This window comes from Erinaceus europaeus, chromosome 12 (genome assembly GCF_950295315.1).
Source record: "Erinaceus europaeus chromosome 12, mEriEur2.1, whole genome shotgun sequence".
Lineage (NCBI taxonomy): Eukaryota > Metazoa > Chordata > Mammalia > Eulipotyphla > Erinaceidae > Erinaceus > Erinaceus europaeus.
In genome coordinates this window covers 17,644,668-17,671,951 of record NC_080173.1, presented here as the reverse complement: position 1 = coordinate 17,671,951, position 27,284 = coordinate 17,644,668, and the positions used below count along the sequence as shown (strand labels likewise).

At 41.3% G+C, this 27,284-nt stretch overlaps 1 protein-coding gene across 14 annotated transcripts in view; it reads right to left on the bottom strand.

Annotated features, from left to right (window-relative positions):
- Positions 1-1,591: 1,591 nt before the first annotated feature.
- Positions 1,592-27,284, bottom strand: part of FOXP1 (forkhead box P1) — a 495,633-nt gene continuing 469,940 nt past the window's right edge. For 13 of the 14 annotated variants that reach the window (XM_060202866.1, XM_060202864.1, XM_060202868.1 and 10 more), the window contains 2 exons: positions 27,064-27,230; positions 9,865-14,486 (listed from right to left, as the gene is read on the bottom strand). In XM_060202866.1, coding sequence (XP_060058849.1) covers positions 14,342-14,486; positions 27,064-27,230 — 312 coding nt within the window. In that variant the 3' untranslated portion in view covers positions 9,865-14,341. Of the gene's footprint in view, positions 1,835-9,864; positions 14,487-27,063; positions 27,231-27,284 lie in introns of those variants that run through there. The other variant, XM_060202871.1, reaches the window with a different exon arrangement.

Here is a 27,284-nt window from a genome sequence, read left to right as displayed (position 1 = left end):
TCTCATTAGATTTAATAAAAGCCCTGGGGTGTGTTTTGAGTCTTCTGATTAAAGCGCTAATGCAACTGATGTAATTTTGACAGGGTGGAAGAGGGGTGACTCTCTAGGATAAAAATAGGAGTGTTACATATATGTGAAGAATGGAAACAAGTGATGGAAAAACAAAGTCACTAGATGACCTACTAGCTGATTATTGCTTGACTTTCTTTAAAAAATTATTACTGGGGGTCAGGCAGTGGCACACCTGGTTAAGTGCATACTTTACCATGTGCAAGGTTGAACCATGGGTGAACCTTCAGGGGGGATGCTTCATGAGCAATAAAGTAGGTCTGCAGGTGTCTCTCCTTCTCTCTCCCTCTGTCTCCCTTTCCCCTCTCAATTTCTCTCTGTCCTATCCAATTAAACAACAGAAATAAAGGGGATTAAAAAAAGGAGGGGGCACTGGGATTCACAGATTCATAGTGCTGGCACTGAGCTCCAGTGATAACCTTGGTAGTAGAACATAAAAAAGAAGAAATTGCAGTCTCAGGCATGTGCGATTCCATTGCAAATGGGAAGCTTTTTTCCCCTCCATTCAGAGAGACTGAGAAGAAGAAACACCACAGCACCAGAGCCTCCCCAAGTGCGATGGCTTCTTCCATGTGCTCCTGAGGATTTAACCTGTGTTGTGGACTTGGCAATGAATTCTATCTTCCCAGTGAACTACTTTTTTGAACTGAATTCAGCTTCTCTCTTGTATTTGCAGATAAATTTTCTAACACCTCTCAAGAGAATTCATTTCTGTGTCTATTTAACATTCTGGCAACACTTGGAGTTTTATGTTCCATGTAAGGTCATTTTACTAAGGCCTTGCTTCCAGTTAGAAAGTAAAAGACACAAGAATAGGCACTGGACTTGTTTTTTTTCCTCAACTCTGTGGCATTATTTTTTCCTTTTATGATTGTCCATTTTTATATTAGTAATTTAATATTGACTTACAAACTTATAAGATAACAGGGCTATAATCCCACACTGTTCCCACAGCCAGAGTTCTGTGTCCCCATTCCCTCCATTAGAAACTGCAATAGTTTCTCAAGGTCACAGATATGGGTTAAATATTATTTCTTTTTTTACATATACTTATTTTCCCTTTTGTTGCCCTTGTTGTTTTTTTATTGTTGTAGTTATTGTTGTTGCTGTTATTGGTGTCATCATTGCTAGAAAGGACAGAGAGAAATGGAGAGAGGAGGGGAAGACAGAGAGGAGAGAAAGATAGACACCTGCCGACCTGCTTAACCACCTGTGAATCGACCCCCCTACAGGTGGGGAGCCAGGGTTTGAACCAGGATCCTTATGCCAGTCCTTGAGCTTAGCGCCATGGGCGCTTAACCTGCTGCGCTACCGCCCGACTCCCGAGTATTATTTCTATAATTATATCAATATTTATACATATTTACCCATTTTTATGGTTCTGCCTTCTCTTCCTTTCCAAGTCATATCTACATCGACTACTACTTCCAAATGCCTTTCCTTTCCTCTTCTTCTCTCTCTGGGTCTTGATAAATTGGAGTTATCTTCCCCTATCATTTATCCTGGTCATCTTCCCCTATCATTTATCCCCCTCTGAGACTATGGACCAAATTTCTTTATGGAGTGCAGAAGGTGGAGGTTCTGGCTTCTGTAATTGCTTCTCTACTAGACATGGACATTGGCAGGTTGATCCATACCCCAAGCCTCTCTTTGTCTTTCCCTTGTGGAGGAGGGCTCTGGAGAGGTGAGATCCTGGGGCACATTGGGGAGGTCGTCTTCCCAGAGATGTCAGGATGGAATCATAGTAGCATCTGCAACTTGGTATCTGAAAGGCAGTAAGATATAAAGCAGAGCAAAATGTTTAATAAATAGGAACCCAAAAGTACAACTAGAGTAGATGAGAATAGGTATCTTAGTGTGGAAATAATACGAAATCTATTTTAGGTATGTTCCTAGAGGCCCATAATTTCAGTAAATTTTAATTTTTTGTTTATTATTTTAATTGCCTGTACAATGAATCCACTGCTCTCAGAATCTGTTACTTTTTCTTTCTATTTTTTTTTATTAGATAGGACAGAGAGGAATTGAGAGAGAAAGATAGACACCTGAAGACTGCTCGTGAAACTTTCCAACTTGGGTCCTTGTAGATATGTGTAGATATGAACTGATGAGCCACTGCCCAGTGCCACTTCAGTCATTTTTGCTTGAGCTTGATAGCTAACATGGAGGGGAACTAAAAATATTGTCTGGGTAGATGGTATCAGAGTTGAGAATAGAGCTAGAAAGCTGGATTAGGGTGGCTAACTTGAAGAAAATATATGAAAACTTGAAGAAAATATAGAATAAAATTAGCTGTTTACCCTAACCCAGGGTCCATATATATATGACACAGGAGCCTGTGTAGCCTCTGGTTTCCTATCAGTCTGTGTTCTCAGTCCATCATCACAGCTGGGAACATTCTAGGCTCCACTCACTTCAGGGCCAGTTTTCTTTATGTGGAAGAGTAGGATGACCCAACCTCCCTTTGGAGAGTGGGGCAGCCCCTACCATTGCTAGTTCATAGTGAGGGTACGGTCCTGAAGAAGCCCACAAGAGGGCTTGTGATGACTTTTCCTGACCAGTGATGGTGGAGAGGCATCTATTAGAAGCCTAGGCCCATAGTATCAGTGGGAAGAATCCAAGGATTCCCTGACTAGGCCCCGGATGATAGAGCGGCCTGCTATTAGCCAGAAAGGCTAAGTGAGTCATCATTAAGTGAGTCAGCCTCTTGCCCCTTTCAGCTTTTGTAGTCCCTTCTTTATCTAATAAGCTTAGACTTTCACCTGGTTGTTAAAGGATGTAGTTTCATTTGTTGTATCCAAAATGGTATTAGGTTTATGGGGTCTGGCCTCAAGTTGGTGAGGAAATAAACTGATGATTTTAGTGGGCTCTAAGCATTGAATTTTAGTGCATTTACTCGTTTAATGATTCTAATAAGCATCACAGAGACAGTAATTATCCTTTAGTTAATAAATACTTTTTGCATTTATTAAGAATACATTTAGTGACTTACTCTATACATACACGCACCTTCTTGTTTAGTTTTCAGAACTCTTATTATCAGAGAATTCCTGCTGAAGCTTAGAGAATTTTAAGCAAGTGCCTCAAAGTTATAGAGTCATCCAGAGGCCCCAGCACCATGTCTGTGCACTTGAACTTCTGGTCTCTCTCACTCCCCACCAAACATTTAATGTGTCCCTATGGAGTGAGCTTAAGGAGATTACCACTACTGCCAACATCTTCTCAAAGGACAGCAGACCTCAGTTGAAGTGTGGGATCCTTGGTATAGAGGTTTCTATCTGCCTACTTGGAAGAGTCAAGGAAGATACTGGGCTGCTCACTCTTTCTGTCAAGGGCTGAAACCCCTTCTTGGAGGTGAGCCAAGCCACAAACATCCAATGATACAACTGTAGATTCAAAGTCTTGGTCTCTGCCAAGACATCACTCTCCTGCCATTGTGCTTAATAGTGGTCCACCAACTGTACAGAGTCCACATTTCAAGATGGGGAATTTCCACATTACTTTATAACTTTATAATATCTGGAAGATAAATATTAGTTATTTTATTTTAAAGCTCTATTACCATGTGAGCATAACTAGTGTCATCATGTGAAATGCTTCACTTTATTGAGGGGCTTTTTAGAGGTGGGGGGGCATGACTAGTGCTATTAACTGGTTCTAAGATAAGCCACTGAAGCAAGCAACCTTAAACATATTACTTACAGGACCCCAGTGTCCATATCTGAAAAAATCTTGATGACCATTCCTATTTGGCAGGTTTGATGTGAAGACCTTAGAAATGATCATAGGTTTAGTTGGCTATAAAACACGGTAGAAGGGTTTAAACTACCAGGCTCTGGGATCAGACTGCTAAGGTTGAAAGATCACCTCTGTGACATTAATTCATTCATCCACTTGCTAAATATGAACATAGTTTTCTGGTCTCCGTGTTGGGGATGCAGAAGCCTCCCTACAGGGTTTCCACCCTTGTATTTGGAAGAAGTGTAGGAAGCAAACTTGAATGATTATGCCATGTGGAAAGGTGCTAAGTGAGCACTGAGGATAGTCATCATTTGGAGGGGAGGGTGGCTGGGCTTCATTGACACCCCAAGAAAAGGTCTTTCTGGGGTGGGGAGGTTGCACAGCAGGTTAAGCACACGTGGTGCAAAGTGCAAGGAAAGGCATAAGAATCCCCGTTCGAGTGGCTCCTCACCTGCAGGGGAGTTGCTTCACAAGCAGTGAAGCAGGACTGCAGGTGTCTTTCTCGCTCCCTTTCTGTCTCCCCTCATCTCTCCATTTCTTTCTGTCCTATCCAACAACAATGGCATCAATAACAATAACAATAATAACTACAATGATAAAACAAGGGCAACAAAAGGAAATAAATAAATAAATATTAAAAAACAAAAGAAAGAAAGAAAAGAGAAAGAGAGAAAGAGAGAAAGAAAAAGAAAAAGAAAAAGAAAGGCGGGTCAGGCGGTAGTGCAGCAGGTTAAGCACACATGACGCAAAGCACAAGGACCGGCATAAGGATCCTGGTTCGAGCCCCCTGCTCCCCACCTGCAGAGGAGTCGCTTCACAGATGCTTAAGCAGGTCTATGGGTGTCTTTCTCTCCCCCTCTCTGTCTTACTCTCCTCTCTCCATTTCTCTCTGCTTATCTAATAATGACGACAACAATAACAACAATAACTACAACAATAAAAAAAAAAACAAGGGCAACAAAAGGGAATATAAATAAATAAATAAATAAATATTGAAAAGAAATAAAGAAAAGGCCTTTCTTCTGTGGTGTATGAAAGCAAGGAGGGTGTGAGCTATGCAGACAGCCGGGCAAAGTGCACGCATGGCACAGAGAAGAGCAGCTGCTGAGTCCGTCCTAAGGCAGAGGGTGAATGGTGACCAGGAAGGACAGGCAGCTGGAGTGGCCAGGAGAGAGATAGGGGACAGCTTCCTCACCTGAATGAGAAGCTCATCTAGGACCAACTCTTTGTGTCCTATGGAACTGCATTATGCAAAGTTCTCCGACATGCCAATGATGTTTACAATCATGATGTTTATGTTGGAAATATACTAGTTGCCATAATAACTTGGGCTTGCTGAGGAAAAAAAAATACCTGGCTGATCTTTCTTTGAAATTTCATGTTTCTCACAGTCCAGGCCCTCCCTACCCAAGCTCTGTGCCCTCTGTGGAACAGCATTTCCTTTCTTCTTGCTAGGTGACACACAGTCTTAGAGATTCCTTGTGCTTCAGTCAGATGGCATGTCTTCTGGAAGGATTCCCTGGCTGTCTACTGTGAAGTAAGGCGATCTTGTTAGCATTCCTAACATAGAGCCTAATGCTTAATTCCTCACTTGCCAGTGGTTAACTTGCCTATCAGATCCTGGTTGGTTGTTTCCAGTGTGAGTTTAAGCAAGATGTTTGATGTATTTAAGACATATTTTTAAATAGATGGGTAGATGATGAATAGGTAGATGGAAGGATGAATGGGAATGGGTGAAAGAATGCATGCTAGTGAAATTTGCTCCTAACAGGGCATGTCACAAGGCAGGGTCCACTAAGAGAGGATTATAATATTGGTGAGATATGAAGTGCCACACAGACCTTTCATGCTGAGACTGTGGATTTCATCAAGAAAAGTCCCCAAGGGGGGAATGCGTTATTAAATTTTTAGAACTGTAAAATTGGAAGAACCCCTTTTTTTGTCATTTAGCTAAATGTCCTCAATTAACAAAAAGAGGAAGCCGGGAACCAAAGAGATGAAATGACTTACCAAAGTCACACAATTCACACGTTCAGTGATATAACCAGGCACTGACACTTGCTAGCATTCTTCCTATGAGAGTGTGCTTGGCACTGTAGACTTCCTAGCACCAGGGCCCAAACACAGCTATGTAACAGTGGACCATAGGTAGGTAAGTCCAGTGCTGGGCAAGGTGTGAGCGGGTCTGCTTATACTGTGTCCTTAGAAATAGGGGAGCTTTTTAGATTTCATGTATTGTCTAGGCTGGAACTCCTCACATTTTATGTGGTAGCTTTCAGACTCTTTAACCCATTAAATATTTTTGGTAGATTTTACTTTTTGAATCAGATTCACAATGGCTTAAGCTGCTTGATAGTTTTTGTTTGTTTGTTTGTTTGTTTTCTACCCATGGCATCATAGAGTAGCAAAGTTGATTCAAAAATAAATTATTGGTAAACATTCAGAAGTGAGAAACAAATTATTTCCAGAATACTTAGCTCCTTCCTTCTAATACACACTTGAAAATTGCTAAGACTCTATTTTGTGAGAATGCTTGAATCTCTCCCTAAATCATAACATGGGTAAATGTACTGAAATATTTTTACAATTTTATTAGAGGTTTTAATTCACTGCTTTATCTATCTCTGTTAGACTACAAAATAGCTTTAAATATTCAAGTGGTAATTAATGAATCTTTTATGTTGCAAATCAAACATTTTCATCTGCCCTGGTGGAGTAGCAATGAGGAAAGATTTAAAGAATTGTTGCTCCTACTTCCACACTGTTGACTAGCATTTACCTGAGTCTTGGGAGTGAGCCTGTGTCTGTGGCCTAATGGGGCGAGTACTTAGTGTGGACCATGTCTGCTGTCTTTCTAGAGGTCAGGCTTTCTAAAAGTGCTACTTGCCAGAGACATTCCCAGCTAGATGGAAAGTCTTTGAATGTGGAATTTTTGCTTGAGTGCAAAATAATAAAAAGCATGTGTATGTTAAAAAAAAAAGGGATCAGCTTAATGGCAAAAGAGCATTGGCTTACATTAATATTCTATTACAGTAAAAACTCCTATTTAATAAATTTTCTCCAGACTCCCCCCCCCCAAATCTAACATATTTTTCTAACTGGCATGCCAACCTAAAGATGTATATATGATACATTTGATTTATGTTAAGTCAATACACACACAAGCCACTTAAAATCATATTTTAAGTGTAGAAATAGCAAGCCAAGGAAACGTGTATCGTGCCGTATATTGAGAAAGGAGAAGTTTTAGTTTCTTGGGGACTAAAATGCCTTGTAAATATTATTCAGTTTAGAAGATAGTTTGTAAAATGGGGTGCTTTTTGTCAAATGCCAAGAAAGGAAGCTTGAAATCTTGTGATTTAGTTTAGAATAAAAAATTAAGCAAGTCTTGAAGGCTGTATTTCAGAAGTTTTCCCTTCCCTTTCCCTGACATTAGTAAGAAATGAGCCCAGAAGAATAGTTGTTGGATATGTTCGCAAAAAGATTGATACATTCCCCCCCACCCCATGGGAAGCAGCCTATGTTCTATGGCCCTGTTAATACGGGACTTGGTGACATTTCTGTATCAGAGCAATGACCTAAACAGGAAACAATTTATACCACCTAGAGCTTTTTAACAAATCGATGCAACTATTTGTAATTGCTTGTTTCACAAGATTAAAAGTGCTAAGGCCTGATCTTCACCCACAGATTTGTGGTCAACCTGACCTGTGATTCTATTAAAAAAATAAATAAATAAATACAGGAAAGAAAAAAAGGAGTTGACGATCAGCACTGACTTCCATCAAGTAATCCATATTGCTAATATTTCTGGAATTTTAATGTAGTTGCAATTTATAGCCGATCAAATGTGGTTACCTAAATTGCTGTTGCTAGTAGACAGTTTAACTGTCTTTATTAATTACAGTATAATTTAATGTTTGAGTACTGGCACTTGTGTTGGTCATTTTTACAGCTAGAGCAGTTATCTGCCTTATGACGAACCATTTTAGCATTTTCAATGGAAATTTGCTAATATGATGAGTGATAAAAATGTCACACACTGGTAAATAATGATTATTGCTTTGGCTGAAATTAATTCTTGAAAGGCCGGTTACCTTCAAATTAACATTATAACTTGAAGCTTGTCTTTTATTCTCCTTTGGTACAAACCCAAAATGAAAGGACTGATAATTTCAAATGGATATTATTTGGATATATATGGTCATATTTAGGTATGTTCATATACACACATGAATAGTAAAACACTGTCATCTTATAGAGTGAAAATAAGACAACAGGCTTTAAAAAACAGTAAAATGCTGTCTAAAAACAAATAAAAGTAGGTTACATCTAAAGTGAGTTTTCTAGTCCAAATATTATCACACAGTTAAACCAGTGTTTTTTTGTATGATTGAATTTCCTTCCAGTGTCTTCAACCTTTCATTAATCAGTTAATTCTTTAAAATAAGCTATGAGACCCAACTTCACTTTATATGAATAAATACTTTTAGACTCGACTTCAGTGATGGTGAAAATAAGTTGTGATTACTACCCTATACAAAAATGTGTACTATCATCAAAGACAAAAATCTAGTAAGGTATGAAAAACTGATTATACTTTTTCTTTCAGTTTTGGTGTAGGTATCATTTCTATCATAAAGCTGGGTTAGGCGTAATGTTGGTCTTTCAGAGCTTATGTTTCATATATTAATGTCCCTATTAAAATAAAAAAGTCAAGGCTTTGGAGTTGCTTCCTTGTTTTATCTGTGAAAGTTTGAAATGAATGTTAAAAAAAATTCTGCTTTAGAATAATTTCTGAAATATATTTAACAGTGTACTATGCAAACCAGCAAAAGCTTTAGTACTGTAGAGTCATTCTTGGTTGGGGTCCTTGAGCTTATTCAAATATGTGTACATATTTAATTTTGCCAACTGCATATAGTGTAAGCAGCATTTAAGCTTAAAGTCTGGCATTTAAAGGAATTTCAATTAGCCTTAATATAATATTTTTGTAGCTAGATGTGAATTAAGGGTTCAAATGTTTTACTAATTACCAGACTAGAGGGCTTCTAGACTGTGGCATAACTGTTAATGAAAAGAGGACACTAGTTCACAACTTAATGGCAAAAACCTGTTGGAAGTGATTTTTTTTTTTTTCCCTAGTATGGGCTTTACAGGATGAAGGCTGGATAGGACCCTTACATGTGTTTCTCAATGCCAGTTCATGTTTTGGCACATAAAAAACAAGGCTAATTTTCAGGTCATCTCTTGGTTTGCTTTATGTCTGAATTATAGACAAGAGGATTTTTGTGTTACCACGGTTTGGCCACTTAAAAGTATCGCTTTCAACATACATACTGGCAATTCAATTTTTAACTGAAAGATATTCAAATTCATTAATCCTTAGTGTGTGTGTGTAGATGTGATAGAGTAATAGTAAGGAGAGAGAACACATTTTTCTAAGGGTATGCAATTTTAAGAAGGCGCTCAAGATCAAAATGATTTTTCTGAAATATTTAGTTCCTAGGGCTTTGCTGTTCTCCTCACTATATGCAGTTAGTTATCTAGCATACTGCTGATAGAATATTTTTATAAAATCATTTGTTCTAATCTAAGCATTTATCATTATATGCAAAAAGATTTCTTGATGAGAATATTATAGACGGTGCATGTTTTTGACATTAGCATTTTATTTGGATGACTAATCTTGCAGATGTGAAATTTCAATGAATTATTCATGAAATTGCTTTCCTCTGAAATTTTAGTTTGCTCTTAATGCCAGTTATTAAACATTTTGTTTTTTCTCTATAAAATGTGATGAGGAAAAATAAGGGTGTGCTTTCTCAAGAGAAAGGTAGACTTAATTTTTTTTCCCCTTATTCTCTAAGTGGACACTTTCACTTTGAAAGCCTAAGAACGAGTGCTTCATCCCTCTATGATGATGAAAGCTTTTAGTTAAGATTGACTCTAATTCTGTGTTGGAAGCAGCTGGTGATAAACCCAAGGCATATGTCTAACATCGAGTATCAGCAGGTCAGGAAGGGGGAAAAAAAAAAAAACTTAGGCTGTGGCGACTTTTACTACCAGTGTGAACAACCAGCATTTTTATTGCATTTGAGAATGCTATAATGTCAGTAATTAGTACTGACTACACAACATTTTTTTTATTGTCTGTATCCACAGACACGGAATGATGGAATTACAGTTGATGTCAAGGAATGAGTTTCTTTTATGCCTTATAGAAACAAAACAAAAACAAAAAAAAATTCTTGTCACTGGCAGCCCGTCTCCACAAAGCACCACGCAAAACAGTCCAGACTGTACCATCTCTATCAAGGCTTCCTTCCAGGTAGCAGAGATCAGCAACAACACAGGGCCCACAAAATGCCTTCAGAATTCTTAAGTCTCATGTTCAGGATGAAAATGTGAAATCAACTCTCAAAACCATTCAAAATATGAAAAGAGTTTTTACTACTAACCAAAAGGTACACAAAGGTTCAAAAACCTTTTAAGCATGTTCTTCCTTGTGCCCTTTGTAACGAAGCTCGGCTGGGATGTGGAAAGGAGAGGAAATCTTTTTTTTTTTTAATCGTGTGATAAAAGAGCTAGTGATTTACATCGTATCCTGGGGTAAGGATCCATGGTGTTCTTTACTGTGTCTGATGGAATGCTGGGAATAATGGAGCTGTCCGAAGGTGGCAGGGGTTGGTGGTCAGTCTCCAGGTGCATAAGCCACGATACTTCATTTCACTGCTGGTTCAGTGCTGGCAGTGCAACTTGTCGTAAGGTGACAGACTCTGGGCATGCGCAGGATGGATCCTCATTCCTGACACTGTATTTGCCTGATTTAAGAGACTATATCCCTAATGTACGCTTTTTATTTGGGAACCAAACAAACAAACAAACAAAAAAGGAACAAATTGTTTTTACATCTTGGCACCTTGTAAAGTTTTCTGTTTCATACAAAAAAGTTCAATAGCTTTGACACTCCTGTTATTAATCACTACTTCACTGGTAAACTTGGGAAGTGTGACCCTGGGATTTCATCATGCAAAATATTTACTGCAGCAGGAAAAAAATTGTTTTAAAAACACTTTTTTTTTTTCTCTTTTCAAATGTAAGAACTGTTTTAGATAGCCAGGAAGGCAGTGGTAGGATAAACACAAAAGGATAGGGATGTATCAAAAACAGATTAACACACGCACACCCCCACGCACACGCAAAACCTGTACAAAATGCTCTGATCAATGAGAACAAGAAAAAAAAATCTTCTAACTATGTTACAATTTAAAAGCCAAAAATAAAATAAAAAGTTAGGGAGTTTCTCCCTCCCACATGTCAGGAAATGTCATCCAATATTCTTAAAGCAAGGATAACTAAGTAAAATACATGTGCAGCATATTCTGCGTCTATTACATACAGTAGTTTTTTTTTCCCCCAAAGCTATGTTTCTTAGTATTATTAATATAAAGCAGTTGCACAAAAAAGCAAAGGTGTTTTGACAAACAGGTGTATGCATTTATTCCTTTTTAGGAACAGTATCTAAAAAAAGAATCGCCCTCTGCCCTCCCCCAAAAAAGACAGATTCACACAGACACATTGGGATATATGTACAACATAATAAACCCCATCTTAAAGAAGTGACTGGAACACCCCCAAGGGATACAGAATCAGAATTGTAAAAATCATAGTGAAGTTTGCTTGCTGTAAAGCCTGAGAAATTTTTTTTTTAGTTGGTTCTTCTGCAAGGCTGTGATACCTGCAAAGATATGTAAAATCTAATTTTTTCCTTTTGCTACAGTCTTTAGACTAAGCATGCAAGACATACGACTAAGTGCAACTGAGTGAAATGTATTTTTTTTTAATTTTAATCATTCCCTAAAGGTTTGAACTGAGGTATGCGTACTAACAGTTTCTCATGCTGTTATCTTTACTCATGTCTAGCTACACATGCTGAGAATGAACTAATCTACCAGATTTTTATCCTCTTTTGAATACCAAACTAACCAGCAACCACTCAGTTTAGAAGCATAGGGCCTCCTTCCCATGACCCTGTCTGGCTACTGCCTGCACATCATGAAGCTGCCTGGAAAAGTTAAAAAAAAAAAAAGTCTCGAGTGACCACAGACTGCCCTTTATACAGAAAAGAGTGAAACTTCAAAAGTAACTACCAAAGAAGTTTTTGTACCAAGCGTATGAGTGGATGGGAGTGCTACTTTTTTAAAAGAAAAATGCTGACCAAAGCCTACTGAGAATAAAGGGAAAAAAATTTCAAAACAAAAACAATCTTAGAGGATCTATGCCAAGATAAATAAAAACGAATGCAGTGATCACAGCACAGTCCTTAAACCAAAGTGGCATACCATCTTTCTTTTTAAAAAAATGCATTCTACAAATAATATGTGGTCTAGTTCAACTGTGGAAACTTTTCTGTTCTAAATTTTATCAGACTGTCTCCTTTATTGGACACCCTTGTTTTCAATGGCATACATTCATTTTTTTTTCTTTGAGATGGAACTTCTTTCCTTTTGCTCCTTGATTACTGTGTCATATATATATATATATATATATATATATATATTTTATCTGCAGTAGTTCCATCATTTCTCTTGACAAGAATCAGTTTTGGTCTCCGTAAAGGTACAGAAAAAGAAAAAGGGAAAAAAAAAAAAAGAAACTGGAGGGAAAAAAAAAAGAAAGTAACAACTTTGGTTCCATTTACCTTCCTGGTCTTCTAGATTCTAAATTTACTCTATGATGAAGGAGTAACTCTCTCAGGTTACCATCAGCCTCTATCTCATCAATTGCCTCTAAATTCTTTTGCCTCCTTTGATCAACAATAAGAGGATATTTGGCTTCATCAGATAAAGCATAAAACAGAGAACATAATTTACCTTTGTGTAATATCTTTGGTAATTTTAGGGAAAAAAAAGGTCCAAAGAATATAAATAAGCTCCAAAGGGCTCTTTAAAACCAAAGAAAAACTATGGTCCTAGATAAATAAATGACAGGAAAAAGGGCAAAGAGTGGAAGTGTTGAGGGGTTCTAAGGACTGGGGTTACACTGACCCATGACCATCATATTCTGCATCATATTCGTCCCTCCCCCCAACCCTCTCAAAAACCTGACTGATCTACTTGATGCCTTCTACTGTTAGTTTTCGACACTGGGTTGGTGTGACAATATTACATAACAGACTTAAACGCAGTACCAAATTTGCACGCTGGAAATGAACACTTTAGCATTTGCTGAATTCGGTCCTCCTTAACTTCCATAACAGGTTCCTTCTGAAGTGTAATTTGCATTCAAACAGATTAATTCCATCAAGCAGGTCTGAGCTGATGTTTAAATCCAGCACTACCACGACTTTCTGTAAAGGCCAGGCTTGGGGCCATTTTGGAAAGGAAGCAGCCCAGGCTTGTTTAAACAACAGACTCTGTGGCAACTGGCCACACACTTTTTTTTTTTTTGAAAAGGGGGTGCTACCTATGTGCCGGTCAAATGCTGTGGTACTTATTAAGAATAATGGTAACTGCGGCGGGAAATCTGAAATAACCCCTCTTCGCACCTCCAATACTGCTTTGTGGAATGAATTGGCATTGTCTAGAGTCTTTTTTTTTTTTTCTGTCATTCATTCTCTTTCTGGCAGGACTTCACATCTGTGTGAGAGGACCTTCATATGTTGAGTGCAGCATTTGGGACCTTTTTTGAAAAAAAAAAAAAAAAAAAAAAAAAAGACCAAAACGGAATGTTTTCTGACTTCAGAGAAAACATGGTGATAGCTGAAGGAAAATGGAATGAGTGACAGAAAACTACAAACAAGAAATGACATTCAGCTTTGTATAATAAAAACACCTATTAACATTCATCACAAGGTACAGAAAACTTTAAGCCTCCAAGAGGCCATGGGCCCAAATGGAGGCCTGAGGTCAGAACTTAAAATGGTATAGTAGAAGAAAAAAAAAAAAAGCAATACATTAAAAAGTTTGGGATAATTATTTTAACCCCTCCCCCCAGTACACACAACAAAGGCTTTCCCCATCCCAACTGGAAGCAAAAAAAAAAAATGGAGTAAAGGCAGTGATAACCAACATGCAGTACTGTGCAAATAGGTCGTCCATTGGGATCCTTAGATTCTGGGCAGAGGCTAGGTCTGCAGCTTAGGTGCACATGCTCAGTTGGGTGTCCTCAAGTGTCCAACGTTGGCAGGACTGCAGTTCAAAGTCTGCTGCTAAAAGTGAATCAGTTTAGCAAATTTACAACACTGATGTTGACTGTTAAAGAGAGGAAAATCCCAAGTACCAAACAAGTCCATCCAATGCACAGAGTACAAATTCCTTTTTTTTTTTCAACAAAAAGTAGAAAAATCAAAAATACTCCCAAATGGGATTCTTGATGGCACTAAGAGTTAACACATTTCAGAGTTGTCAAAATGTAGTGAAAATCCTCCAGACTGTACAACAAATGGAGAACAATTTCACTGTTAACTTTTGACATGTTTCCCCCCCTCCCCAAATCTTCTTCTGTGGAGTCGGCCAGCCTCAGACATTCACTCCATGTCCTCGTTTACTGGTTCATCTTCATAATCTCTGTCGTGGTCAAAATCCGGACTGTGGTTGGCTGTCGTCACTAAGGAGAGAGGCCCTTCAGCTTCCTCCGGATCCAAGGGTTCTTCTTTGACGTGTACAGGATGCCTAGAGAAAACCAAGGAAAAGGTTCCTTGAGGTAAGTTCCCAATCAATTTGGGAGTGTGGGGGCAGTGAGTAGCCACCCTCTGGAGCGGCATCACTCAACACCACAGTCATATGTGTAATTAAATGAGGACCCCCTGCTCTGCCTCCTGGGGGTCCCTAAGCTGCCCTGTGGGAAGCTCCCTGTGGAGAGTGGCCCCCTCACCCTGGGCCTCCTGGGGTTCTAGCACCCTCCATACTGGCCCTTTGTCTTCTCTTAACATTTGCTTCTGGGCCTCCAGGGTTCTCACCAGGGCTCATGACAGGCACTACGAATTCACTGCTCACACAGGCGGGTTTTTCCTTTTATTAGTTTTTAAATTTTATTTTATAGAACAAAGAGAAAATGAGAGGGGGGCGTGAAGGGAGAGACAGGTAGACCAGGTGGTGGCACACCAGGTTGAGTGCACACATTTCAGTTCACAAGGACCTGGGTTTAGGCGCCCAGGCCCCACTTGCAAGGGGGAGCAGTGAAGCAGGGCTCCAGGTGTCTCTCTTGTCTCTTTCCTTCTCTCTCCCTCCCCTCTCAATTTTTCTGTCTCTATCCAATAATAAATAATATTTTTCAAGGTATTTTCTTTTTTAATATTTATTTATTTATTCCCTTTTGTTGCCCTTGTTTTATTATTGTTGTTATTGATGTTGTCATTGTTGGATAGGACAGAGAGAAATGGAGAGAGGACCGGAAGATGGGGGGAGAGAAAGAGAGACGCCTGCAGACCTGCTTCACCGCTTGCAAAGCGACTCCCCTGCAGGTGGGGAGCCGGGGGCTCCAACTGGGACCCTTACACTGGTCCTTGCGCTTTGCACCACGTGCGCTTAACTGACTGCACTACTGCCCAACTCCCAATAAATATTTTTTAAAAAGGGGAGAGACATTTGCAGACCAGCTTGGGATGCACTGGATCGACCTTCTTGTGGTGCATCCCGTGAGTCCCCATTCATTGGGGAAACTAAAGATCCTTCCTTGCCGACTGAATCCACATGGATCCCATTCACTTTCAAAGCCAGCAACAAGCAGCTCCTGAGAGCTTTCAAGCTGTTGGTCCTGTTCTTTGAGTCCTCCAACTTAATGTTGAGGGGCTGTCCTTCGCCAAATGCGTTATCTTCGCCCACCCTGTCCAACGCTTGATGTCTCGTCACCCAATCTGGTCCCCTATGCCTACACTGAACTTCTCTGTTCCAGACTCTTGGAAACAGAGTTGGCAGTCAGCTGAGGTAAAGAACAAACACCTCATCACAGACCCCTGCAAGCGTCAACCCGGTTTTGACCTAGCACGTTATGATTGGGCTCTCCCCAATCGCTATCGAACAGGCCATGGCCGGTGCGCCGCTATGTTCCATCGCTGGGGAGCCAGAGACGACCCGAACTGCCCCTGCGGCTCCAGACAGACTATGACCCACATAGTCAACGACTGCCACCTCTCCAGATTCAAAGGAGGTCTCGAAACTTGACATCAGGCTCAACCTGACGCGGTTGACTGGCTGTGGAAGAAGGGCAAACGCTAGAAGCAGCACTGCTCCTCAAGTGTTCCTGCTGCAGGTGGGGAGCAGGGGCTCAAGCCCAGGTCATTGCACCACCAACTGGCCCTGTTTCTGCACTTTCTAATGTGCCATGTTCTCACAGGTGTAAAGTGGTATCTCACTGTTGTTTTTATTTGCATTTCTATGGTAATCAGCAACTTAGAGCATTTTTCTCAGATTGTCTGTTGGCCTTCAGGATCTCTCCTTTGGTGAAGATTCTGTCCTTGTTTTCAGCCCACTTTTTAATAGGGCATCCTCCCCCCTTTTCCTTCCTGTTGTTACTTAGTGAGCTCTTTATGTATTTTGGTTATTAGTCTTTTGTCAGAGATATATGGTATATAAGCGTATTCTCCCATTCTGTAGGTGTCTTTCTGTTTTGCTGTGGAAAAGCTTTTCAGTATGATGTAATCCTTTTTTGTTTCCCCCCATTTGCTGTTGGAGTTGTCTTCCAAGGCATTTCTGTAGTTTAGTTTTTTATTTTTATATAGAAATGGGAGACAGAGAGGAGAGGCACCTGTAATACTGCTGCATTCCTCTAATAGTGGGGTTTGGGACCTGGGCCTGGGTCTCCATACATGGTAATGTGTGTGATAAGCCAGGTGAGCCACCTCATGACTCCAATAAAGCATCAAGCTTCTTTTTCTGTCATGACTGTATTTGAGGTTTGTGTTTTGGTCATCTTTACAACTTCACCACTCTGGACTGATTTTTCAGATAGAGACAGACAGGTGGAGACAAACAAGGAAAAAAAACTTGCAGCTTCAGCGCTGTGGCTACCAGTCTCAAAATCTGGTTGCGCTCATGGCAAAGCAGTGTACTGTCCACATGAACTATTTCAGCAGCTCATAGAGAATTTCGTTGGCTTATCAGGTGCCATGAACAATCTATTCATTGAGTTATCGCCAATCATGCTCAGCAAAAAACGAAGACAATAAACAGGAAGACAATAAACAGGAAGGCTGTGCTGTAAAATTTTCGAGTAACAGGGAGTCGGGCGGTACCACAGTGGCTTAAGCGCACGTGGCACAAAGCGCAAGGACCGGCCTAAGGATCCCGGTTCAAGCCCCCAGCTCCCCACCTGCAGGAGAGTTGCTTCACAAGCAGTAAAGCAGGTCTGCAGGTGTCTTTCTTTTTCTCCCTCTTTGTTTTCCCTTCCTCTCTCCATTTCTCTCTGTCCTAGCCAACAAGGACGACATCAATAACAATAATAATAACTACAACAACAACAAAAAAGGGCAACAAAAGGGGAAATAAATATTTAAAAAATTAAAAAATTGAGTAACAAACCTTAATGTAATTGTACTCTCAAATTACTTTTTTTTACTTTTCTTTTTGTATCTATAAGACTCAAATTAGTGGCTTTCATTCCACTGATGATAGTTTTTTTCCCCCTCTAACACACTCTATGTATTCCTCCTATTAGCTTCTGTTATTTTCAACTTTTAATCAGGAAAATGAAAAGGCATGCCCCACAGGAGCATGTGAGCCAATTGGGTAAGGATGGCTTTTGCATGTGATCGCTTGCTGCTGTCTTAATGGTGGGGCTCACGCATATCTAATATTTAGGGAAGATTAAGGAAAACTCAGGTGCAGTTTGTGAAAAAATACAAATGGAGATGCTGTTTGAGGCTGACTTGTATCTCGTTGATGTGACTAGATGGTTAGGACATTATCATTACATACGGCAGTAATATTCTTAATTTTAGAAATTGTACCTGTTCTTTTAAGAACCCTCCTGACTTCTGTGGTAAGTGAAGTGGCCAGCAATCTGAGCACAATGAAGTTCTCCTAATTTCTGCTTCATTCCAGAAGCTGGTCAGTTCCCCAATTATTCCGGATTTCTTCTCTGTCTTTACTGTTCCCCACCCCTATTAACTTTGATCTTTTCTGTGTTCACTGAAATGTATTTTTAGTTGTTTGGGCTCTTTCTCTTTTTTTTTAAATATTTATTTATTCCCTTTTTTTTTTTATTGTTGTAGTTATATTGCTGCTGTTATTGGTATCCTCATTGTTGGATGGGAAAGAGAGAATTGGAGAGAGGAAGGGGAAACAGAGAAGGGGAGAGAAAGATAGACACCTGTAGACCTGCTTCACTGCTTGTGAAGCGACTCCCCTGCAGGTAGGGAGCCGGAGGCTCGAACCTGGATCCATACGCCAGTTCTTTGCGCCACCTGCGCTTAACCGCCCAACTCCCTGGCTCTCTCTCTCTCTCTTTTTTTTCCTTCCTCCTCTTCTCTTCCTCCCTCCTCCCTGCCTTCTTCCCCTGGTACTAGAAGTCAGCTAGAACTCCCACTGCCAGCCCTTTTGGCAATTTGCAGGTATGTGAGAAGATGGAAAATGTCTCTGAAGCATCCTTCAGAGTCAGTCCACAGTGGCTCCACAGTTAAATGGAGGACTTCTTCTTCTAGCGTTTGCCCTTCTTCCGTAGCCAGTCAACAGCGTCAGGTTGAGCCTGATGTCAAGTTTCGAGACCTCCTTTGAATCTGGAGAGGTGGCAGTCGTTGACTATGTGGGTCATAGTCTGTCTGGAGCTGCAGGGGCAGTTCGGGTCGTCTCTGGCTCCCCAGCGATGGAACATAGCGGCGCACCGGCCATGGCCTGTTCGATGGAGGACTGATCCTGAGGTTTTAGGCATTGGCTCATTATTCAGTAGCTTAGTGGCTGCAGGTGCTTTCTTGAGCTCTGGCTAGGCATGAAAGCCAGCCACTCCAGAATCTCAGGAAAGCGGAGGAGGGACTGAAGCATGTAATGGTAGGCCAGCCTGCCCCACCCAGCTCCACCCAAAAATAAATTAGCAAATATCTATTTATAGACACACACGTTTACTAAGAGTTATTTACATTTCCCAAAGCTTGTTTTACAACTTCACCTTAGGCAATGCTAGGTAAATATCTGGATATTAATTATAAATTGTATTTTAGAAGAAAAGCAACTAATTATAAGTAATATGAAACACACTGTATATATATTTTTTTCTTATTGTCACCAGGGTTATTGCTGGGCGTCAGTGCTGACACTATAAATCCACCACTCCTGGAAGCCATGTTTTCCTTTTTTGATAGTTTCTAGTGAGAATGGAGGGGGAAACAGAGAGGGAGAAAGACAGGCACCTGCAGACCTGCATATCACTGCCCCTGAAGCTTTCCTGGGAGGTGGGGAGCGGGTTCTTGAACCTGGGTCCTTACGCATGGTAATGTGTACATCACCACTCCACTCGGCCCCCCAATCTTCTATCCTAACACCTGCCAGGAATACAAGAACTAAAATGCTTCCCATTGTGAGAGTTTCTAGGAAGAATCGGACCTAGAACCTGAGGTGTATGAGGGGAGTGCACTCATGGGGTTATTCCAGACACTTTCCCTGCTGTGGCCTGCCTTTTGCTTATAAGTCTCTCCTTCAGGCTGTGAAAGTTTGAAAGTTTAAGAGTGAAAATTTGGGGAGCTGGGCTGTAGCGCAGTGGGTTAAGTGCACATGGTGCAAAGCTCAAGGACCAGCATAAGGATCCTGGTTCAAGCCCCCGGCTCCCCACTTGCAGGGGAGTTGCTTCATAGGTGGTGAAGCAAGTCTGCAGGTGTTTCTCTCTCCCTCTGTCCTATCCAACAACGACAGCAAAAACAATAATAACTACAACAATAAAAAAAAAAAAAACAAGGGCAACAAAAGGGAAGAAATAAGTATTTAGAGAAGTGAAAATTCACACTGTCAGCAGAGCTCCTGGGACCTGGGGTGTGAAAAGCAAGAGTGTTTCCACGGGGGGTGGGTGGGGGGGGGCGCTATTCACCCACTCTCCTAAGCTTCCCAGTCTCTCTGCCTAGGTGTGAAGGATCAAGGCTCAAACAGGAGTCAGGAGACTTAAGATCCATGCTGGGGTCTGGGGTGTGTGAGGCAAGACTGCTTCCCAGGGGCCATACATTCTGCCCTGCTTTTTGACCACACATCTCGCCTTCACATTGTGAGGGTCAGTGATTGAATAAGAGTAAAGTACTTGATGTTTTCCAGCAGAGTTCCTGCTGGGGTTTGGACCCAGGGCATGTGAACCTTGCCTGCAGCCACAGGGCTATTTTCCCACCCTGCTCTTTCTGACACCCCCCCCTTCATGCTGTGAGGGGCAGGGGTTAAACCTCAGGGCTCATGGGGAGGGAGGGAGAGGGCCGGCCCCATGCCCTAAGTCAGGAGCTGTGGTCTTTGAACAGCTTTCAGTAGGTGGCCTCAACCACAGCAGCCCATGCTTGGTGAGGGGCCAAGGGCACCCTGCTCTTTCTGACCCTCCCCCCACTGCTTCATGCTGTGAGGGGCAGGGGTTAAACCTCAGGGCTCATGGGGAGGGCCGGCCCCATGCCCTAAGTCAGGAGCTGTGGTCTTTAAACAGCTTTCAGTAGGTGGCCTCAACCACAGCAGCCCATGCTTGGTGAGGGGCCAAGGGGGTGAGCTCCAGCTAATCTAAGTGAAAACAGCAGAGAAGGTCTCCTGTAGCTTCTTCTGAGAACAGACAAGTGTTTCCAGCCCAGGGACTGAGGAAGAGGAGTTGCCTCTGGTGAAAGAACTCCAACATCCATCCGGTCATCAGACTGCAGCCAGGACTTAGCATTATCTGCAGATGCCAGAGTCCTCAGTGGCTGGACCCCACTCCTCCTGAATCTCATTCTACACTCTACCTGGCTTTCAACCAGTTGCCAGAACTCACCTTTGGTATCTCTTGGGTGTACTGTGTGTGCAGAAAACATCTGTGCAGGGGGGCCAGGTGGTGGTGCACCTGGTTGAGTACATGTTACAATGTGCAAGGACCCAGGTTCAAGCCCCTAGTACCTAGCTGAAGCGGGAAGGCTTCACGAGTGGAGTGGTGAAGCAGTGCTGCAGATGTCGGTCTCCCTCCCTCTCTCTTGCCTCTAAGGTTATCTCTGGGGCTTGGTGCCGGCTCTATGAATCCACTGCTCCTGGCTTCCTTTTTACTGGGTAGGACAGAGAGAAATTGAGAGGTGTAGTGAGAAATAGAGAGGGAGACACCTACAGACCTGCTTCACGGCTTGTGAAGTGTCCTTCCTGCAGGTGGGGAGCCAGGGGCTCAAAAGATCCTTGGATGGGTCCTTGTGCTGCTCAGTATCAAGTGTACTTAGCCGGGTGTACCACTGCCCAGCCTCATTTCCCTTTCTACCCCCCCTTATTTCTGACTGTCTCTATCTGAGAGATAATAAAAGTTAGAAAAAATAAAATGAGAACTTGAGGCAATTTAACTCTCAGTTCCTGTTACACTGGCCACAGCTGAAGTGCTCCACAGTCAGCCGGAGCTACTATATTTAAGAGCACAGAACATCACCACCACCACAGAAGGGTCTTTTGGACAGTCCTACATTCTCTGAATGGAAAAAAGCAGGCTCTTTCTCCCCAAGGGTGTTCCTCACGTGCTGGTATGCCTTGGAATCACCTGGGCATCTTGTTAAAATGCAGTGAGTGTCTCAGTAGGTTTGGGAGGGGCCTGAGACCCACACAGGATAACAAGCCCAAAGTGACGTACCAGGTGGACGAATACAAATCTTGAAGTAATTACGGGGAACTAAAACTCTAACATAATGGTGGTTTGTGGGGACCAGTGTGAGAAAGGCTGGGCTAATCATGGCTTGCTGTGTGTTCTGCTTTGCTAGTTAACATGCAGAACCTGTGAAAGAACTCTCCAGAGACCTACCCCAAGCGAGGTTCTATCATTAATCAACTTCAAGCAAACACAGCAGAGAGACACCATGATACATGCTTGAAACTCCAAATTAATGCATATTTTCACAAACTGTCAATAAGGCAAAGAAAAGCCCTGGCAGGAAACACAAATGGAGAGGAAAAGGCTCGCTCAACACAATATGATAAGAAAGCACAGCCCCAATTCTGATTAACACTGTCAGCTGTAAACAAGGCAAGACACAAGGCCCAGCTGGTAGTGGCCACCGCGACACAGCCGTGATGAGATCTGCCAACTTTCTCATTTTGGACCAGCACACGGATCACCTGAGGGGGACTGGGGGAATCACAGAAAACCACACGGATAACAATTGAGAAATGTTGTTCGTAAATCATATTTACAAGGGATCCTTTGCAAATACAAATCAGTTCCCATTGCAGGGCTTTTGATATGTAAAAGAACCATTCAGGTTAAAAGAAAATGGGTCCAATACTGAGACTGGTTGAAGAAAACAGGGTTTTTTAATTGACATTATCAAGTATTAGAAATAAGAGGTGCGGCTGGGGATGGTTGGAGTCCTAAATAATTGATGTTGTATGCAAGCCCCAAAGGCCACTTGAACCATTTGAAAACAAACAGAGGAGTGCTTTGCACTGCCCTTGAAGACTTGAACCTTCAGAAAACCAATTGACTCTATAAAATTAACGCAGCATAGGGAGTTCGGGTGGTGGAGGGGGCATGTCAGGATAAAAAGCTTATCAAAACCATACCCACAGTCTTAACTATTTGCAACAATGAAACAGTGAAGTTACATTATAGTACTAGTTGTACTTGACACTGTGTAATGGTGCCATTTGTGTTTCTACACAACACACCATTCTACACAGTAAGTTGTTTAAAATTTGTTATTTCAAGATGGAAATGGAAGCACCAATGCTTCCTGTGTGACCACAAACCTCACAAGTATGAAATCATCCTCCAAACCCTATTTAAGGTCAGTGGATTTGTTTGTCCTGCTTATCTTCCAACCTATGGCTTTTCTGGCTATATAAAATGTCTTTGTGTTAACATAGTAAGTTCTTAGTACTAGATATTTTATGATTACTCCTTTTTTTTCTCTTTGTGTATGTAATTCAGAGACCATTTTTTACCGATGAATCTTCCAGCTTCTGTTAATTTATCTCAAAATAGATTTCTAAGAATGAAATTGCTGGAGCAAAAGGCCAAAACATCTTTAAGATTCATTACAATATTAATTTCCAAAGAGTCTACATAAGTTGAGACCTAACTTTGACTCTACTAAGTATTACTTTTTAAAAATCGGCTGTTGCTTAGTAGGTATAAGGTTAGCTCAGGTTACCTTGTGTTTCTTGCTCCTGACAATGGTGAACATGTCTCCTATTTCTGTTTTATATTTTTACAACTGAGAACTGTTACTTCATAAATTTTCCCTCATCTTCACTGATCACATAGTTCTGGAAATGTTAAGTAGGAATGTGTCAGTTTTACTTAGCCATGTACGGAGGCTCAAATGTAATTTCAACATTTCCCTACTCACCGTTAAACTATCAGATTTACAGATATTTTTTTTTCCAGGTCTGTAAAACTGAATTTGACAACGTGAGCTGAGGTGTGGCTCATGGGTGGGAGGGATCCCCTAGGGAAAGTACTAATGAAAACCTTGCTTTAGAGTTATCTGCTCTGGCATAGGGGGTGAGATTTATGTAAGACCTACCCCCCTCCTGCCAACAAAACATAATTCACATTAGTGAATACTTTGTTCCTCCTCCACCCCCAAATTTGCAGCCAAACTTCTTCAGTGCAAGTATTCACTATGGCAAAGACAAGGTGACAACTCTATCACGTATGCTGTCTCAGTCCCAGTGCGCCATGTAGAATGGGTCCCCAAGAAATATTAAGAGATGAGATCAACTGTGTGAAAACCTGACTGCACCACCAGGTAAGGTATTAAGGCTTCTTAAAACTCAGGAGCAATGAAATGCAACCTCAGGACTTTTCTTGATACTACCAGATTCCCCCCTCCCCCCAGGAACACAGGCATCAAGTGGTTTCAGAGAATGAGAGAGACTGGATTTCTATGCAAGATACATTCCAAACTACTAAAGATACTATGTCTTACATGCACCCACATTGCCTTCTAGAAACTGGAGCTGTGCGGTGCATTTTCTTCTGTTACAGATGAACCCCACTGCTGCCCCACCTTTCTCTCCTACGTTTGAGAAGGCTACCAAAGAAAACTGTGCAGAGACACACACTGCCCTCCATACATCTGAGTAGCTCCTTTGTTTAGCCACTCTGAGAACACAAGAGTTTTTAAACAAGCTGACTAGTGTTAAAAGGCATTGTTTTCTGAGGGTGTGTGCACAGCATGGAGTATTTTGCTTTGTAGCTCAGTTAGCTCCTAGCAGGATAAAAGTATAATGCCCCAAAGCCATAATTATGGGACTCCTTTCTAGTGTTTCAAAAGGGAAATGAAATGCAGTGGCGTTTGAGTGTCTCAGGAAGGGTAAGGATGAAGAGTTCTATTTCAACCCTAGATATTAGCTGGGCTGCGAAGCTAACAAGGTCCTTAAAACCTTGCTGGAGGTTTATAGCTTGACTCATTCCAATAGTCTGGAACAGTTAACAAAACAATTTGCATCATAGCAGGACAGTGCATATTGGACAGGAGTGGAAGCTCATTACAGAACCTACTTAATTGTGAAATGAGGTCAAACAGAGTAGCATTCTATAATACTGACGACAGGATATAGAAACTGATGCTGACATATTCAGTCAATGATGTAAATTTGTTAGGTCTGAGTCACAAAGAGCATGAATTTTGCTGTCTTTATGCTGATGGCTATAAAACACGTTTTCTGATATTTGAAGGTTAATTCAAAGTTGCTGAACAGATCAGCCTGCTATTACAGATAGTGTTAACCAACTATTTTGAAAGTCTGCACCCAGTCAAATGGATACAGCCATTTTGTTTATTCATTATTGGCTAATCATAGTGTTAACCTGTAGCATTTTAGAAGTAAAGCTTCACATCACTATCTGTGTATTCATCATACTGCTATCAAAGATCTTTATTAATAGGTGATTTTTATCTCCTAAGAAAAATTAGCAGCACCTAAACTGTCGCCTATGTTTCTACCCAAATTATTTTTTTTCTTTCTTCTTCTTCTTCTTCTTCTTCTTTTTTTTTCCTCCAGGGTTATCATTACGGCTCAGTGCCTGCACTATGAATCCACTGCTCCTGGAAGCTATTTTTTCCCATTTTTGTTGCCCTTGTTTTTTTTTATTATTATTGTTGTCATTGCTGTCATTGTTGTTGGACAGGACAGAGAGAAATCCATAGAAGAGGGGAAGACAGAAAGGGGAAGAGAAAGAGAGACACCTGCAGACCTGCGTCACTGCCTGTGAAGTGACCCTCCTGCAGGTGGGGAGCCGGGGGCTCAAACTGGAATTTTTTTTTTTTAGAGTTTTTTTTTAATTCCCTTTTGTTGCCCTTGTTGTTTTATTGTTGTAGTTATTATTGTTGTTGTCGTCGTTGTTGGATAGGACAGAGAGAAATGGAGAGAGGAGGGGAAGACAGAGAGGAGGAGAGAAAGATAGACACCTGCAGACCTGCTTCACCGCCTGTGAAGCGACTCCCCTGCAGGTGGGGAGCCGGGGCTCAAACCGGGATCCTTATGCCGGTCCTTGTGCTTTGCGCCACCTGCGCTTAACCCGCTGCGCTACAGCCCGACTCCCCAAACTGGAATTCTTACACAGATCCTTGCGGTTTGCACCATGTGCACTTAACCCTCTGCGCTACTGTCTGGCCACCCCCCCCAAATATTTTTTCTATGTGCTCTCTTGTACAAATTATGATAGTATCTCTTCTACTCAGTACCTTCAGATACTGCTTTAAAGAGTGTTTCTTGAAATTGCTTATAGATACATTTATATTTTATCCGAGCTTCCTTAAGATCTGAGTAAATACTCATGTCAGAGATTTAAACTAAAGATTAATATGAGTGTGACAACAATGAAGTTGTAAGTACCTAGTTGCTTTAGGAAAAATGAAATATAACAGCAAACAATTCTTAAAATGTGGAGTGACTTGCTGGGAGGCCATTCATATAAATTAAAGAAGATAAATTACATCTTTAAAGATCTTTTAGAAATCACTCCAGCTATACAATTCATATTCTTAATAATCAAAGTTCACCAACTACTCTGGCAGACAGCATTTTTTTTCCCCCTTGTCATTAGATATCAGTTTAGTCTGTTCCTAGTTGCTACAGATAATATTTTTTTCATCCTTAACAGTTGAATTCTTTTAAAATAAGATGTTGGCCAGTAATTCAGAAAGGTTGTGTAGACAACTAACCATTCTAGAAGCTGACAGCACTAACAATATTGAATTAAAAGCAGGCGACAGTTTCACTAGCACTTTCAAAAAGGGTCGCTCCACAACACCCTTAAATGTGATTTTATTCCTGCTCTAAACTTTTCTAGGATGGAGGGAGAACCAAGCTCTCTCTCTCATCACCCAGCTACCCACAGGGGCATCACAAGCTCATGACTCAGTCTTAAGGGTTGCCCACTGTGGGCACCCTTCACATTCAGCACATTCAGCACAGACATCCATCGCCCATCACTTCATTCGGTTATATGTGCGCTCATTATACTGCTGTCTGCTGCCATAATACTCCTATTAATTTCCTTTTTGATATTTTAAAAGCAATCTATATATATATTATAAAAGCAATCTATATATATATGCTTGAATTCCATTTGTACCATTATTAGTGCTTGGTAATAAAGCTTGGGCGTCTTGTTCTAGGTTAAGCTTATCACAAACCAAGTAAACAAGCTTCCTTCTCTCCCTCTCTCTCTTGATTTCAGCATGCCCCAAAACTGAACATAACTTTTTCTGCAGAAATGCATACTGCTATCAAGAGAACAGAGCAAAGTGATTTCAAAAATGGCTTGAAATCTGGTGGTAGGGCCAGGGGGGCCAAGGACAGGAAAGACAGCAGCATTTTAGTGTTGTGTGCACTTTGCAAGATTATGTGAAGTCAATGGCTTTTATGTGCTGACAGAGTTAAAAAAAATAATCTCCAGAAGCACAAAACTTGTCACTGGGTGCTTGCTAGTAAAAGGAAAGGCATAAAAAGCTACCAGAGGGTTGGGAGATAGCACAGTGGTTAGAAAAGACTTAGATGCCTGAAGTCCCAGGTTTGATCCCCCCACCCCCCCACCCCAGGACCACCACGGTGCCAGAAAAGAGCTTGTGTGCCCATTACGCCAAGAGAGCAGGGATTGAAAGCTAAGTCCTGGAAGAAAAGTACTCACACGGCTTGCATGGGGGATCTGCCTGGACTGCTGTCACTCTCGTTGCTGTTGGTATGCTCCATTGTCCCGTTCAGCTCTTCCCTTATTGCGCTGGCTAGGTTGCCCAGAGTGGGGTTTCCCATGGAAGCGGTAGTGTATAGAGGTATACTATTCTCAGCCATTGAAGCCTGCCAGCAACCGAGAGAAAATTTATGAGGACTTTAAGTGTATGTAGACATAGG